We start from the raw sequence: 16,877 nt of genomic DNA, 5'->3' as shown, positions 1-16,877 counted from the left end.
GATTAGAAAGAGAAAGAGAGACCGGAGGAAGCGGGAAAGTGAAGAAAGACGTAGTTGTAGAGGTTAACGAAAGAAGCCATTGCCAATAAATCAAGCTTGAATAATTAACATTTATTGTTACAGATGATTAACTCTAAGGTTTCTCAATATCTGTGATCAAAATGCATGTAAATGGTTAAATGAGTAATTTAGCTTGTTGATTTTTCTTCAACCACCAGTGCAAAATTCATACGAATTCTCTCATATATCAAGATTGGTAATAACATGCTACTCGGCAAAACATTCATTATTCACCCGTTAGTATTTAGCTCATGGTTACGAATACATACATATATTCTGGAAAATTTAAATACCTAATTGTGCAAAGCATATGATCAGGGAACGAAAAAACCAAAGTAGGTACCTGGCTAAACTGGAGAGTAGTGTTGTTAACATACCTAAGAACATACTAACATTCATTTAAAAATGCATTTATGTAAGTACTAACACTACATGGAACTAATAATTATTGCTACGCATATGAGGATTAATCAACCCTTAATGGCACTAATAACGGACTTACATCTACATATTGAAGAGGATTGATATAATTGAGTGAAGTGTAATCACTAACATTTCACATTTAACATAATTTCAATTATGAAATCTACATCCCAGTTAAATAATAAAATCAGGGATTAAACTTAGTTACTATAATATGTTCATGTATTACAAATTATTAATACATGCAGTGAAGAATGGTTCCATTGTACACGTATACTGAGAGTCTGAGATGCAGAGAGGGCAAAAGATTGCATAATTGGAAGGAAGAGCTTCAAGATGAGAATTGAATTGATAAGCAAAAGATTGCACATACTGAGATGGAAATTGTAAGGAATGTGGATGTACAAATCACATGAGAATTGACTTACCTGATAAGTGCACAGTAACCAAAACCCTAAAAAAATTATAATACGCAAACAGAAAAATCTAAACGAAAAAACCAAGGAGATGGGAAAGGAGGATGAATTATTATTAACTGAAGAATACAATTCATAGAACAATAATTAGTACATAAAACAAAACAGCAATGTAATAGTCATGGGGCTACCTGAATTCTGAGGGCTGAGGATGATAGCTTAATAGCACCAAGTTCCATTTTCAGTCCGAGTTTGGAAACTGAATTCAAGACTCTTCTGGGTTCCTATTAACAAACATAACATGGCGGACCAAATTAAAAACAGCCTTAAACCGAAATTAAAATCTGAGTTGTTCTAGTTCTTTTTGTAAGAATTCTCATAACCTTGAACAAAAAGAAAAGTTTACTGCAAGCTTGGAGCTAATCGGGGTCACTTTCTCCTTGCTCTGCAATCACACATCACAAAATTCGAAGTTGAAAACTTTTTAAACATATATATAGCAACTTGTCCTACCAACCTGACTTTAAAATACAACTTCACTAAAACTTTTAGATGGTGGTGGTTTCTTACATTACAAAAATGATACATAATGTAAACTAATGAACTTGATTCTCCGTGGAGGGGTATGTGTATCTTTTAGAACATCTATAGCTGACAAAATGGAAAGGTACAAAGCCATTAAACAATTATGTACACCTAAACAATGGTCTAAAAATAAGCTAGCTTATATAAATGTTACCAGAATCTCAAAACGACCGATGCCCCGGAAATAGCCATGCCCTATTGCGCCTCCTCCTTCCCAGTTTGTCCTGAAATGGGGGTTTGACTCATAGTTTGCTCTGCAATGGGTAGCTTGACTTATAGTTTGATCTACAATGGGAGTTTGAATCATGACCGAATAAAATTATTGATCGAAATCGTTCTGTTTATTAATGCTTGTTAAGAGACATAATCATACCAAACAGAGAGATATGGGGAGCGAAGAGAGAGGAGAGCAGAGGAAGAACGCAGAGAAGAGAAAGAGGAAGAGTGAGCGAGGAGAGAAAGAGTGACCCTGAGGCTCCAAGGTTTATCAGTGATATTTCCATTCTTAATTTTAGCAGACAGACATGAGTGGGAGCAGTCCACCAACTAAACTTTGAATTCAAAACTATTCACATGTGGAATAAATTGAAATGCATCAAAATATTATCATGATCCAATTGTATATGGAAAATGCCTGAAAGTAATCCATTCCTTTCTCAAAAATAGGTCATTCAGCGTAGAGCACTAAGTAACAGCCTCTAATATCAGAGAAGATACCTGCCAAGAAAAGAAAATAAAATATTAGGCATATGAGTGCAAGGCTGCAAGCTTACATAAACTTTGTTTTTGTACACTTTCTTCTCCCTTCAATGACAGTTTGTTTCTTATCCAGAAAAATAAAATGAGCAGGTCAATGGTACTCACATGTGCAAAATGCTAAACTTATGGTCTAAAGCTAACTGAGTTTTTAAGTGTAAAATCCATAATTTCACTGCATTTGGATTGATCACAGTTCGTGACTTGTTAAACTTGATATCTCCTTGTACATTTTGGGAACTTGACAGCTTAAAGAAGTGCTCATAAAAGCAAATTACACAATATCTACTAAAAACTTAGAGAAGGGACTCAATTAGTCAACAAACAGGTGCCTCACACTTAAAATATTAAAGACCAAAGAGAGAAAACCAAGCCGAACTCTTCAAAATTCGTTGGCACACATGCTTCATTGGCTCAATTGAATGTATAATGCATACTTATATACAACAATTCAAGCAATTGTTAGAGATTGACATAAGCCTCCAAACTTGAAAAAATTTGAAACCTTAAGAAAGCAGAACCTGTTTTCCTTCATATTTGTGCTGTTTCGATTAGCTTATCTCGCTATCACAAGGAAGTTCTAATCACTACGAAAACAGCTTAATAACATTTGATTATCTCTAAAACAAAGAGGGAAAACTTAGAAATACTATATGTACTCAAAATCCCAAATGTGTAACATATGGTTGTAATCTACCCTGATTTCAAAATTTAAAATTCGACACAAAAATGAAAAATGATTAGCAGGGAAACAAGAGAGAGAAGTGTGAGCAAATATACCCATGAGGCCTTCGGATCCGAGTTTGGAGCTGGAAGCAGCAGAGGTTGCGAACCCAGAGCATGGAAGAAGCGGGAAGGATTTTCCTCTGTGCTGCCTCATGAACGTGTCTTCTACTATTTATCCAAGCATTGAATGTGTCAAATATTGGCTAGTGGGTAATCTTAATACTGATATAATCATATAGAAATAACTTTGTTCAATCTTTCAGTATCTTAGCAACATGTCTTTTGTTTCATGACTTCTCAACAAAAGATGTGGCATCAACAATATTTGTGATGTTAATTTTGAATCATGTCTCTATTTTAGATTGAGAGAGAGAGAGAGAGAGAGAGAGAGAGAGAGCATGATTTAAGCAGGAACTATCTCAGGCAATTTTCCTATCTAGCAAATGGTTAAGACAGAAAAATCAATCTTCAATATAGAAAACATCCTGACCTTATAAAAACCACCAAATCAAAGTTATGTTTTTTTATGTGCTTGTTTGCAACACGGCATATTTATTGCTTTCCGGGGTATAAATGGCTATCAAGCAAAATGAAAAAGAAGTTAAAGACTTCCAACAATGGAGAGCAACCATCATATGTGATCAAGGGCAACACTATAAAAACATGCTGGAATTAGAGAGATGAGACTGGTGGTTAGTGGAATTAGAGAGATTAGCATTACCTCCAAGATAAGTCGACCACTCTGATCATATGGGAATCTGTAACGCATGGATTTCCTGTAGATATCTTTTGCATCATCATGGTCATTATCAAAAAGGTAAACATGATCACATGTTTCAGGGACAGCATAAAGAACACGCGTATACACACCCCAATTGCAAACTCTGCAATGAAAAGGACCAAAATAAAATAAAAACTTTAGTTAAACTAAAACAAGTGCAAAATCCAAAATTCAATTCTTTCTTTTTTGCAAACTCTGCAATGAAAAGGACCAAAATAAAATAAAAACTTTAGTTAAACTAAATCAATTACAAAATGCAAAATTCAATTCTCTCTTTTTTCTTGTGTCAAAATTAATTTATAATAACAAACCTTCATAAATGCATCAATTTCTGGATCCGGCCTTATGTTCCTTTCCCTCTCTAACCGTACCAAATCATTCATGAATGCTACAGCATAAAACGATTGACAAAAACAGGGAAAGGATATTAGCAGTGATCGATTGAGTACATGAAATCAATTGTTGGAATTAAGAATATCTGCGCATTGAATGTAACAAAATTGCAATTAAAAGGAACACACCTGCATAGGCTTCACTTGCATCTTGACATCTAGCTGTAAAATCCAATGTTTCTCTTACGGTCAGCTCTGGAAAATGATTATCTGTTTGGTGGATTTATGCCCCAAAATTCGAACACCAGAGTTTCCTGAAAGAAAAAAAGACTGAAATCAGCCAGTCACACACAGCATCCAAGCACACATACAAAACCCCCAAAAATTACAAAATAAAAGCAATTGTAGGCTCACTGAAAAAGTATAAATTTTTTTTTTTTTTTTTTTTTGTTGGAAATGCTAATAGATTCATTTTCCAACCCTCATATCTATTTCCCCACAAAACCAAAAACAAAAGGTTAGTTTGCTCCCCTCAGAAGCAAAGGGAATGAAAGAAAGGAAGAGCAAAATAAAAGAAAAGGGGGAGTCTAAACTTGGACACCAAGCATAATGAGTACAACTACTGCTAAAATCATTTGTCAGATGATATGAAATATGAATCATGAACATATACGCAATAAAGTTTCCCTTATGGAATCCTCAAAAAATCTGGTACAGATTGGATCACCTAGAGATGAAGAAACAATAGTCCTACCAGTATAGAAGCATGCAAAAGAAGCTCTAAGAATTAGAAAAACATCATCCGCCATACGTGATGAAATATCTCAGGCTGCAAGGTGTAACCATTTGCAGTTCATTTATCTGCATCCCACACCATGTAGCTCCGCTAATGACCAATGAATTTATACTGCAGCGCATAGAGAAAAATGCAACTGCACATAAACTCTTAACTACATTGAAAGTCATGATATCAAAGTAATGATGAAACTTCTTCACATGATATCATTTTGAACCATACCAAAGCATGTGAATTCTATGTGATTTTGTTAAGAGTAAATGTTCATTTTCTATGTTGTATATATCCATGTACCAACTTCAAATCTACTAATTTTGAGAGAAAGGGAAATAATTACAACATTTTTCTATGCATGACCATAATAAATATGACTCATAAATAGATTTGACCTTAAACAAAAGAAAATGCTTAGGAAAATCAAATTTAACAGAGGTCCATGTTAACTACATTGCAATGTTTGGGAATTGAAGGGAAAATCAAGAAGAAAGATGATCACAGAAGGATGAACACAGAGAGTTTTAGAGAGAGAGTAAAGAGAAAGAAATATGCCTTTGTATTGACTGAAAGAATGAAGATTACACACTTTGTTTTTATACTAGTAAGTCTAACAACTCTAACCAAATACTAACAAACTTGCTAACTATATTTCTAACTGTACTGCAGACTTATACCCTTAATACTCCCCCTCAATCTCAACTGGGGAAACCCAGTTTGAGATTGGAAGAACATCTGCAATCACTGCTATGAAACCAGAAAACAGAACACAGAGTTGAACCATCTGCAATCTTGCAATCCCACTTCATCCACCTCAGATTCATTCCATGTCAAGAACAATATGACAGAAAACCTTGCAAGCTACCCTTTAATTGCCTTCTTTCAATCTGGTTGTGGGTAGTTAACCTTTCAATATTGTACTACTCTGCAATCTTCTCCTGGAAATCCTTTTCATCATTTTTCCCTTTTGAATAGTTCTACAAAGCTGTACTGCCCCCAACTTCTAGCTGAACCTTGTCATTGCAATCAATCTCACTTTCCATCACACTTTTCTTTCTATCTAAAACTACATTGAGGTCAGCGCTGCCAGAATTTGAACTGCTGTCCATGTTCAGTTTTGGCTTTGCTAAAAGATTTTCCTCAATAGATCCTCCCCTGCTTTAATTTCCAGATATAACACTCTTTTCAGTTTCACCCTTATCGTGATCACCAGAGTCGTCGCCATTATGTATATGTGTTCGGAGAGACAACTGGTATTTTCCAAACTAGTAATAGGGTTCTGAGCAACAATTTTCTCCATAGATACTTCAATGTACTCATCCCCAGTTATAGCATACTTTTCAGTCTCATGATCACCATCATCAATAATATTTCCTTCTACGGGTCTTTTGCTGCTATAATCCGCATCATCCAGACCAACAGAGTGTGTTGTTTGATTTATTCCAGTACTGCTAAAGGAATTTGCATCAGATGTGACATTTGTATCACTTTCTGGAAAGTTCACCTGTAACGACTCGTAATTATCATAAGTCTCATGTCCTTCAGGAGAGCCAACCAAGCTTTTAGCTACCTGAGGCATCATAACGTCAGCAGGGGATGATTTTTCATCTGAACCCTGGTTTTCAGTAGTCTTGATCTCAATCTGAGACACATTGGCTTCTTCAGAAGGCACTTCCTTAACCATTGGCTTGCTGCTACCTCCATCCAAATTACAACCTTTGTAGATACAATCTTTCCATCCAAAAAATCCAATATTCCTCTGCCTCTCACATGAGTTTCAATCAAAGAACAGCCTTGTATAAACGAGTCGTAGCACACCCTCATGTCGGTATAACAACTTCTTACGGGTTTACCCTTTGTGGGATTTACCGTCAACAATCTCATTCAACTTGGCTTCGGCCTTTAATATTTACAAAAAACAGAAAATTAACAAACTATAGTATGGCATCAGCCTTAACTATAGCACCACGGGATTGCCCTTTGTGGATTTTACCAAAAACAATCTTCTTTGAACAATGGCATCGGCCTTCACAATTTCAACAACAAAAAATCAACATCTATGTAGGATTACCCTTCATGGGATTGACCTACTCATAAAACAGGATTACCCTTCATGGGATTTACCGTCAACAACTTGTTCAAACTTCATCTCTTCAAGAAACACACAACCGGACTTCTAGTAGATACATACTACAACTAAGCTGGTTAGACTCTGAAATTATAGGCTGATATAAGCTTCAGAACAATTTAAATCCAATGACGAGACAGCAGAAATTCAAGGACTTACATCTTGAAACTAAGTCCCATTTGGAACAAATTATGATACCAACAGCTGCATTATCAAGGACCATGAGCAACTTCAGCAGAGAGAAATATTAACCATGTTTGAGTTTTGCACCACCAGGCAGTAATTCAAGTTTAGTGAAGGAGTTGAAATAACTAAGTATTCAGATTTATCAAGGAGTGCCTTGCAGAGAATGAGAGACATGGAGTCTTCACTATCTAAAACCAGCCGTACATACCCAGATTGCTCTCCCATGTCCACAAAGCTCCGTGCTATGACTCAAAATGCTGAAGAGCAAGTTCTGTTGCAGAAGAAGCAAGTCTCTTCTCTGTTCAACCTTGCTGCAAGCACAACCCCAAAGGGCCTACACTGTCTTTCTATGCAGCTGACTGCAGAATATTTTACTCTGGATTCCAAGGAGAGGCAGTTTCGTAACCAGAAAAAAAAATTACATGATCCAAAGCTCTATCATTATCCTGTTTTCTCCGACAATGTTCAGGCTGTACAGTGGTTGTGAACTCCACTGTTTCCACTGCCTTGAAACCAGAGAAGATTGTTTTCCATGTGGTTACTGATGCACTCAATTTTCTAGAAACCATCAACAAAATACTTGTTCTGACAATACTGAACCCCAATATTAGAAAAAAAAAAACAACATGAAACTCAGAAAAGATCATCGAAAGTGAGATGAATTCATGCCTTAATTTGGATGAAAGCAAATGATTGTCACATCCCAGAAGTAATTGCAGTAAGAAATCGTTCCAATTCTCCAAAGAATTCAGAGAAAATTATTGGAAACATAACCTTCACAAAAATCTTGAGCTGTCATTTCGTCGAACATGTGGACTGCACAAATTTTGAACTTTCCTCCACACCAGCAAAGGGGTGATCTGCGAACTCCACCAAGAGGAAAGAAATAAACCCAAAACACCCGCTTCTCTCTCTCACTAGGGTTTTAGACTTTGGAGGTTTTGCCACTCGAAACCCTCCAGTTGCAGGCTCTTCGTTCTGATTTGATCCGAATACTCGAGAGGAAGCTTTCAATAGAAGCCTAATGGATATTCGTATTCTCGCTAAGGAGGGACCATAAGCTTTAAAGACATTTTAAAATTTTATTTATCACTACTGTGGTTAAATGTCTTTAACTTAAATTTTGTTTTAAGTCTTGATGTCCATGTGGATAGGTATGCTCATCACTAAGGTAGATGACGATGGATGAAGTGAAGGAAATCCAGTACCTTAGCTCTTCAATGAAGCCATCCACATCTGAGAAAGTATCCAACAAATCTTTGTCGCTCTGCAGGTCACCTGACGGCAACTATGATGATCTCCACATGTAGTCTTGCATTTCCTCCATTACTACTCTACCCTGTCATCTCTGCCATCATTTTCCAATCCCAACATTTTCTTGTTTGGAGTTGGTAATGAACAAGTAGAACAAGTACTCTGTTGGAATATATTTTTATTTCCTAAAGCCGCACCTATTGGGAGAAATCCCAATGATGCCTAATTAATGTGGTCTCCTAGTCACTTACAGATTGCTTGGAAATCCAATTGGGATTTGGAGTATTAAGTTATTAACTTGGCATATCTTGTACCCAATATAGTTTAGTGAATATGAGTAACGGGCAAAAGGGTTCCTATTCTATTTGGACTTAATTTAGGGAAGTATAGATGCACAAGGATTTCTAACGGGCATATGATGGGTGTATTCTATTAGGATTATATACTCTATATAAGTAAGGGTTCTTGTTGGTGCTATACGCATTACACATAGTCAGTGTTTGAAATTTCTTTGATACGGTTGATATGTGGAAATATCAAAAAATTGAGAGAAAGATACGAAAATGGGGGGTGAAGACTAAACTTCACCTCATATTGGAAAAATTGACAATTTCGTTGAGATTTCTAACATATCGATTAAATATCGGAGAAACTCTTATATGTCACCAGTGTTTGACATTCTCTAATGTTTCATTTTAAATTTCCATCATTTCTCTCGAAAACAACCGACATTGATGTCGATATTTTCACAAATTTGCATATCATATTTACAACGATACTGATATTTTAAACACGGCACATAACACTCTTCATTAGGTATAGTAACCTAATGTGTAGAAACCAATAGAAGAATTTTTGCTTGCTCGCGTGGAAGGATTCAACAAGAAGATGTTTTTGAAACTCAACGTTCGAGGTTAGTACTGTGGGTTTAACCATATGAACACCTTAAGATTAACATGCTCCTCCTTATTGTTTTTTTCTTACCAGCAATACTTATTGATTCCGGCGGCGGTGCAGGTTTTCCAGTGAGAATTTGCCCCAGTTCTGGAAAGTTGGCAGCTTCTGTCTTAAAGATTTCTGGTGCAAGTACGTGGATTATGCGGAGTTTGGCTTCGATGTCATACTCTGAGAAATTTTATGTGAATCTTTGTGCGGCATGCGCAGCTGCAGCTCATTAGAACTAGGAGTTGATGAGTATTGTGGCTTCATCAATCTTAACAATTTGGGGATAAAACTCACTGAACAATATGCCAAACCTAATTTATACAAAATATTACCGATCATGACAATTTTCTTTCTCCTTTTCTTTTGCATAGCTTGTAATAAGATCTAAAATTAGATTCAAGTACTGGTATGTACGATTTCATTACACAGAGGCATCCAATTTCACACAAATTAATATTTCAAACTAAAACTCATGAGCCTGACAGAAATAATGTAACAAAATTCTAATGCCAATATATACCCAATGTTACTTATTACAAGACATTAAATCAAGAACAAATGAATAATAATCTCTCAAACTCGAGCGAGCATACACACATATATTAATGATGTATATGTCACATACGAATATGTGCTTAATTTAATTAGGAGAATCGAGTGGTTGAGTATTCTTGGCTACTACTTTTGCTGTTAGGGGACTGCATCATCATTGTGTTCGTGTCCGTTGAGTTTGTTGAAGGAGAGAGCTCGCCGCCAGCAGGTAAGTCAGAAAGAGCAGCGAGCATCCGGCGAATACTGACAGAGCGAGCTGGTTTGAAGCTGTGGGACCTCTTGGTGGTTTTGGAGAAGATGTTGGATGAGTTGGAAAGGATGAGATATACCAAGGCCTGAACCAGGAAGAACACGCCAACCTTCACCAGCACATGCTGCACATCTGCGAAGCTGCTTTCTATCATCATCAGCACCATATTTCTCTAAATTAAACTAAACTTTAATTGGGTGGAAGTGGACGACTGGAATGAATGAATGAATGAATTGGATTCAAAACTATAGTATCCAAACAAGTATTCATATATGTATATATAGATGGGATTATGGAGGGCGGGAGGGAAGGAGAGATGGAGGGGGCAATGGAACACGGATAACATGGCATGGGATCATTGGAATGGGATTGGAAGGCAAGCAAGCCAACCTCCTTGACTTGCCTTCACAATCTAGAACTTGTGCTTACCTTACGTGTTCATTATGTTGACCTTGAAAAGTAAACCAGCTAGGAGGTTAGCTTAGCTTCATGTGTCCACGGTCAATTAATTACCTGCTTTCCTTAATTTCCCGGAACCTAGCTGCTAAGCCATCACTGCATGAAGAAGCAGGCACTCATCAGTCATCATCATCCACGTCACCCAACTAATCCTAATCCTAATTCAGGTGTGTCGTGTGAATAAAAAAAAATATAAGTGTCTGAATGAATCGTTTGCATGCACATCCATTATGTCTGACTTTGGTAATGCAAGAAAGCAAGAAGCACGTGCATAATATAATTTACGCCTCTCTATGACACGACAAGAGACGTAGTAGGCTAGTAGCTAATCCATGCCTTCACTCACTTGTTTAATTTTCTTCATTGTTTTCGTAAAAGAGAAATGCTAAGAAAACTTTCATAATTTATTTAATTTGATAGCCAAAAACAAAAACGTGTGCAAGACCCAAAAAAGCTGATGAAACTTTGTTCTCTCGAGTAATTACTTTTGTGGTTCACCCTGTAAAATTAGTCAGAACTCACAAGCTACACAAACACACACACACACCACAACTCGGTATTTAGCAAAAGCAATTTCTCTCTTTCCCGCCTTGACATTCATAATTGACGATTCAATTTAACGGTTTTGCTTCCTTCATCATACATGCATAATGTGTTCCCATGAACTGGCACAAAATCTGTTATTTTGTATTGTTAAAACGAAGGTGCATTCCTGGGTGCATGAAGAGCTCCAGATCCACCGCAGGCACCTAACAAACTCCAGTCCACTGCAGATTTACACCTCAGTTTTATCAAGACACTCAACATTCCTCAATGACTTCTGCTATAAATTCCCTGCAATCACATATTCAAAGTGAGTCATTAGTTAATTCTACAATCTACAGGCCTTGCTCTTTTAGCTTTTCAAAATTGATACAATGTAAAAGTTATCCCGGTGACAGAGAAAGTAAACCCCACTCCGCATGGTCCATCCCATCTTAAGAATAGTCCATGCCAAATGCGAGGCCGGATATTTTGCGAGGAATTCCACAGGCAGACAATTTCATTGTCTTGTTTTAGACTAGTGTAAATAAGGTTTCGTCTCAACTTAAGGCTGCACTGGATGGACTCATGGATGATGACACAACGCAACGCCTTGCCCTTCCTATGGCAATTTTTAGATGCTCTGGAGTACTGAATAGTCCGGATGCTTTACCGTTAAATCTGGACTTATATATTTTTAAACAAAGATAGTTAAACTTAAAACATCCGAACCTCTTAAGCTTATGCACTTTGAATTAGCTGTTTCTTCAACCGACTTGGCACCTGCCACAGATCTCAAACCACATAATACAAGGATAAATGGCGCCGCAAAGTAATTGAAGTATAAATCCATACCTCGAAAATCATTGTACAAGTTCGACGAACGTTTCTTGATCTAAGTAATTGAAGTATAAACATCCATACCTCGAAAATCATTGTACAAGTTCAATGAATGGTTCTTGATCTCATAATACAATGGAAGTGTGAAAACAAGCAGATAGGATGTTGGAAAGCGGCTGAATGCTTAGCAAGGCAAGGTAAAAGGTAATGAAAGAGAAACAAGTGAATCAATTTTCTTTACTTTCTTGCAACCCCTGCGGTAGTAAGAGTCAACTAGGCGACATGTTATTGCTGCATGGAATTTTTGAATTCCATGAATTACGTAAACAACAAATACAAAATTTATATCAAAGAACATTCATTTGTGAATCCTGAAACACACCATATGCAGAGGAACTTCCTCAATAAAAGCACCAGGAAGCAATATCTTTTGGAGGCTGTGTAGGAGGATGTTTGACAGCAAGCGATTGTTTGAAAAAGAAAAAAAAAAGCATTTTTGCCTCCTTATTTAAAGGTGCGATCATAATCCTTATCCATCTGTATGAAACAGTAGCCATATTAGTAGTCGTTAAACAAAAACTACTCAAGAAGAAAATCCAGCTTAAAACTTACAGATTTGGAAAGCTCTGTAGCTTTATCATCATCAAAACCTAGGGACGCCAAGATCTTGTAACCTGCCGACTCTTTTTCAGACCAAATCCCAAGAAGCAGATGAGTTACTGTTATTTCCCCATTTTCTCCTGCATCAGAGAAGACAATCTCAATAAACAGTGAGGATGAAAATGCACTAGCCAACCAAACAATTATGCATGTACAGCGTACATGCCTAGATGGGAATGGTGGAAACTGATGACAATCCTAGATTTCGAACTACAAAATCACCATCATTAGATTTTCTGAACCTAAATTTACAAACCTGATTTTAGTTTTTGATCAAAAGCCCAATCAAGGGCTCTCTGGGCTGGTTCAGTTAATGGAGGATGCTCAGGGCTGAAATAGTACATGTCTGATTTTCCAAGTAAATTTACAGTTTCATCTCGAACCTTGAAGAGTGTAATTCCATTGGCTCTAAGAAACTTTGCAGCTAGGCTTGTTCCTGAAGTCAAAAGTAATATATCTGAATAACATGAACACGAAAAACAAAAACATTAAACAAGCATTGACATAGAGGCAAAGGCACATGGAAGCCACTGAAGGAGCTGCCAGGTTTGTCTTAAGCATGGTAAGATTCTTGAAGTAAGCAACTTATGATTCAGTGAACCAAAGCTCATCCAGATAATTTTATTTGTTACAAGATCAGAGTGGAAATAAGACTAAGAATGGTACGAAAAGACAATCTCTTGTTTGGTACTCTACTTGAACCCAACTTTTTAAAATCAAGAACAATTTTCAAGTTTTAGGCCTTAAATACTTGTTTGGTAGGACTATTTTCAAAAACTGAACTCAAGACTAACTAAAAAACATAGTCTATTCTCTAAAAACATAAAAGGTGAGTTTTTAGAGTTTTTAAACTTAAAACTCACTCCTTTCTTTTCTCTCCCTCCTCCCCTATCACTCCAAATCTCTCTCTTTTCTTCGTTCTCTTTCCTCTTTTTTTTTGTTTTTACCTTTTTCGTCTCTCCTCCAATCCGCTCTCTTCATTCTCTCACTCCTCGTCCTCTCTATCTCGTCTGATCCTCTCCCTTCTTTCTCTTTCCTTCAATCATCTCTTACTTTCTTTCCTCCTCTCTCCTCTTTCTCCCTCTCCTGCAACCCGCTCTTTTTAGATCTCTTTGTCTAGTTTAAGTCGTAAGATTTAAAATTTTTAAATCGCAAACCAATCAAGTTTTTGAGTCTTAAAGAAAATTGTTTTCAAGAAATGTTCTTAAGAAATGTTTAGGAGAAATGATAAAAAATATCAAATAGGATTAGTTTTTTATTTAAAAATGAGCAAGCTTTCCACTCTTGGTTTTGATAAAGATAACAAGAATCATAATAAAGACTTCAAAAATACAACTTTTCAAATAGAGAAATGATAAAATACACACCCTTTATCTCCTCATACACAATCTGTTTAATCATTTTTGTTGCTTCAGTGTAATTTATTCAATATGATGGTTAGAAACAAAGAGGGGTGTGTGGAAGGCTAAATGACAGAAAAAATGTATTGTTTCATCTATAGTTTTTCCATAAACCCAAGATGCAGCAGCATCAAATCAAAAAATCATGATGACAAGTTCAAAGCCATTCATACTTCTCGAAATGCCAAGTGCAGACACACTTTCTCTTAGCACAGAACCGTTTGTAATCTACAAAAGGATCCATTTCTACGAAGGCAGGGCAATTACTAGCGTTTAAACATTTCATAAACAAAAAAACAATAAAAGAAATAGGGTTAATCTCAGTTTACTACCTCAAAGTTTCAAGGTTTTCAACATTTGGTACATGAAGTTTTTTTCATCCCAAAGTATACCTCAAGTCTTAATTTTTGGATAATCTCATACATCCGTTAAGTTGACTATTAAATCAGTCATTAACTGATGACGTGGCACCCATGTGGACAATGATTGGGTGTCATATGTCATTAAGGCTCACGTGGAAATTTTAAATTTAAAAAATTTTAAATTTAAAAAACTAAAAAATAAAATAAAATTGAACCTTACACTTCCTAGTCTCAACTCTTCAACTACTTCAAGGCTTTCAACCAAATACAAATTGGCTCATCAAATTGGGTTCTACAGAATGGTACTAAACCGTGGATGGAAGAATTCATTGCCCTCTCGAAAAGTATGTCTCTACAATGTAGACAGAGAAATCACATAGAGATGCGGCCAGAAATTTGGGGACGAATGTGAAGGCCATCTCCTCCTCTCCTCCTCTCCTCCCTTCTTCAAGATCTCCCCCTCTGATACAAATAAAAAAATAAAAATCCGATTCCAGACTTCCTTGGAAACCTGCTCACAGAGGAAGAGTTCAATCCGCCCCTCCTTCATTCCCCAACCCCCTTCTCCCTTCTCTCCTCTGCAACCCACCCAAACCTCCTCTCCTACTCACCCCCCACTCCCAATCCCCTTCGCTGCAACAGAATCCACCTGAACAGCGGTGTACCTGGATCTGGATATAATCAGAGGGCTGAGAGCCACCACAAGAGGGATTACTATTGCCGTTAGGGACTGCAATGACCGATTCGTCGAAGCTCGAGTGGGAGTGAGTCGGCAGATTTGAGAGCAAGGTTGGAAATTACGGAGGAGAAATCGGGCGGAGGAGGATCAAGTCGAAGATCAGGCCGCCCCTGTCACTCCTCTGAGACAAATCGGGCGGAGGAGGTAGACCAAGTTGGCGAAGACAGAGGAGGAAGAAGGGGTCTGAGCGATGGGGATGGTTAAAATTAAGGTTTAGGTTTAGTTTTGAGAATTGTTATTGACACTCCAAAATTTTCATTTTGCACTCCAAACGTTCTATAATTAGAAAGAAAAAATACCCTTATAAGGAGGGTAGAATGAGATTTTTGGAGTGCTAATAACAATTCTCTTAATTTTAAATTAATTTTCTAATTTTTTTTAATTTTTAATTTTTAGTTTTTAATTTTTAAATTTCCACATGGGCCCTTAATCACGAGGCACCAGTCATTGTCTACGTAAACGTCACGTCACTAGTTAATGACTGACTTAATAATCAACTTAAGTTAACAGATGTATTAGACTGTCCGAAAATTAAAGCTTAAGGTATGACTCTGATATGAAAAAAACTTGATGTGTCAAATATTAAAAACTACGAAATTGGATAGTAAACTGAAATTATCCCAAAAAAATAACACGAAAGCACAAATACAGATGAGATTTAGCTCGCAAGAAGCTGACTAACCCTCAACCAAAATCCCCATGAGAAGTGCTTCGGTCCCTGTATTGGGATATTTAAGCTTCCTTGCTTCCAATTCAGCCATAGCAAACGACTTTATCGCTCTGGCGGACCATCTAAACACCAAAATTCAATGAATATCTCACATTCAAATTCACATGGACACATATAGGCACGCACAAAAATGCAATCAAAATGAAATAAATATAACTCACTTGGGGCTCTTCCCAGTAGAAATCCTGTCGGGCTTCCTGCAAAACAATCAGATCAGTACAGTACAACTCAGATGGGCCGGGCTTTAATCTAGGTACAATTAAAATACCATCACTTGGAAGAAGAAGAAGACTTACGCGGTTGGGAGGCTGAAGAGGACGGTGGCGATGGCCGTCCGATGCTTGGAAGCCATGTGCTTTACATTCGGAATTCGAATAGAAAGCCTTGCGCCGAGAAATGTTGTCAAGTTATAGTGGGGAACGTGGCAGGGAAGGGAGGGAGAAGAGAAGGCGCATCGGTTTCTGTGGGGTTGAGAGGTAGAGAAGGGTGAGATTGGGAGAGCTGAGAGTGCGACAGAGGCGGATGCCATATTCTTCTGCTGCGACTGCTGCGTGCCAAAGCAATTGCAATTATCAGAAACCCTAGCCTAGCATGAGAGAGTCTGCATCGATCTTAACGGCTCAAAACAATTCGATGAGATCGTGTTTTCAATTTCTATACAGCGACATATCGTGTATTTCTAATTATGTTTTCAGTTTCTATACAGCGACATGTCGTGTAGGGTTTTTAATTTCTAATTTTAATGACGTAGATCACTATATTTATCATTATTAAATTAGTTTAAATTTCAAGATATGTCTAATAATAGATATAAATTCAAAATTTAAACTTATTCGATAATAATAAGTAGAGTTATAAAAAGGCCATAGCCCAACCTTATCTTTTGCATTGTGGGCTAGCTTGGTTAGGATCTAACCGGCCCAATTTTTTTTTTTTATACAAACAATATTTCTATACTAAGATCATCTTCAACTCTTAAAA

At 36.9% G+C, this 16,877-nt stretch overlaps 1 protein-coding gene and 1 long non-coding RNA gene across 5 annotated transcripts; both read right to left on the bottom strand.

The window, feature by feature from the left end:
- Positions 1 to 990: 990 nt before the first annotated feature.
- LOC103945810 lies at positions 991 to 8,719 on the bottom strand. 2 transcript variants are annotated; one of them, XR_007259187.1, is made up of 7 exons: positions 7,958 to 8,719; positions 4,269 to 4,393; positions 4,059 to 4,135; positions 3,688 to 3,850; positions 3,021 to 3,134; positions 1,283 to 2,201; positions 991 to 1,183 (listed from the first exon to the last, which is right to left on the bottom strand). It is a non-coding gene; the product is annotated as an uncharacterized LOC103945810 (long non-coding RNA). The 2 variants fall into 2 exon arrangements; XR_007259188.1 differs by having other exon boundaries at positions 8,392 to 8,719.
- A 2,375-nt stretch (positions 8,720 to 11,094) lies between these two features.
- On the bottom strand, positions 11,095 to 16,519 carry LOC103945812 (ATP-dependent Clp protease ATP-binding subunit CLPT1, chloroplastic). Of its 3 annotated transcripts, XR_007259111.1 has the most exons (8): positions 16,193 to 16,519; positions 16,058 to 16,093; positions 15,849 to 15,958; positions 12,922 to 13,101; positions 12,618 to 12,745; positions 12,388 to 12,542; positions 11,898 to 11,948; positions 11,095 to 11,477 (listed from the first exon to the last, which is right to left on the bottom strand). XR_007259111.1 is itself a non-coding variant. In XM_009356393.3 (6 exons), exons 1-6 carry the CDS (start codon positions 16,423 to 16,425, stop codon positions 12,510 to 12,512), a joined length of 720 nt encoding a protein of 239 aa, XP_009354668.2. In that variant the 5' UTR covers positions 16,426 to 16,519; the 3' UTR covers positions 12,229 to 12,509. The 3 variants fall into 3 exon arrangements, 1 of the variants encoding a protein (XP_009354668.2); XR_007259110.1 differs by having other exon boundaries at positions 11,095 to 11,948; XM_009356393.3 differs by lacking the exons at positions 11,095 to 11,477; positions 11,898 to 11,948 and having other exon boundaries at positions 12,229 to 12,542.
- Positions 16,520 to 16,877: the final 358 nt, after the last annotated feature.

The sequence above is a fragment of a genome, unplaced genomic scaffold (genome assembly GCF_019419815.1).
Source record: "Pyrus x bretschneideri cultivar Hongxiangsu unplaced genomic scaffold, Pyrus_bretschneideri_v1 Contig24, whole genome shotgun sequence".
NCBI lineage: Eukaryota > Viridiplantae > Streptophyta > Magnoliopsida > Rosales > Rosaceae > Pyrus > Pyrus x bretschneideri.
This window is presented reverse-complemented; position numbering and strand designations above follow the sequence as displayed.

What these genes read in the sequence shown, in the direction of transcription:
- LOC103945812 (XM_009356393.3), bottom strand. Translation starts at nt 16,425, where the DNA reads ATGGCATCCGCCTCTGTCGCACTCTCAGCTCTCCCAATCTCACCCTTC. An exon ending in CATGGGGATTTTGGTTGAGG is followed by an intron (nt 13,102 to 15,848) that starts GTTAGTCAGCTT and finishes TTTTGACTTCAG; the next exon opens with GAACAAGCCTAGCTGCAAAG. An exon ending in TGATCAAAAACTAAAATCAG is followed by an intron (nt 12,746 to 12,921) that starts GTTTGTAAATTT and finishes TCTCTGATGCAG; the next exon opens with GAGAAAATGGGGAAATAACA.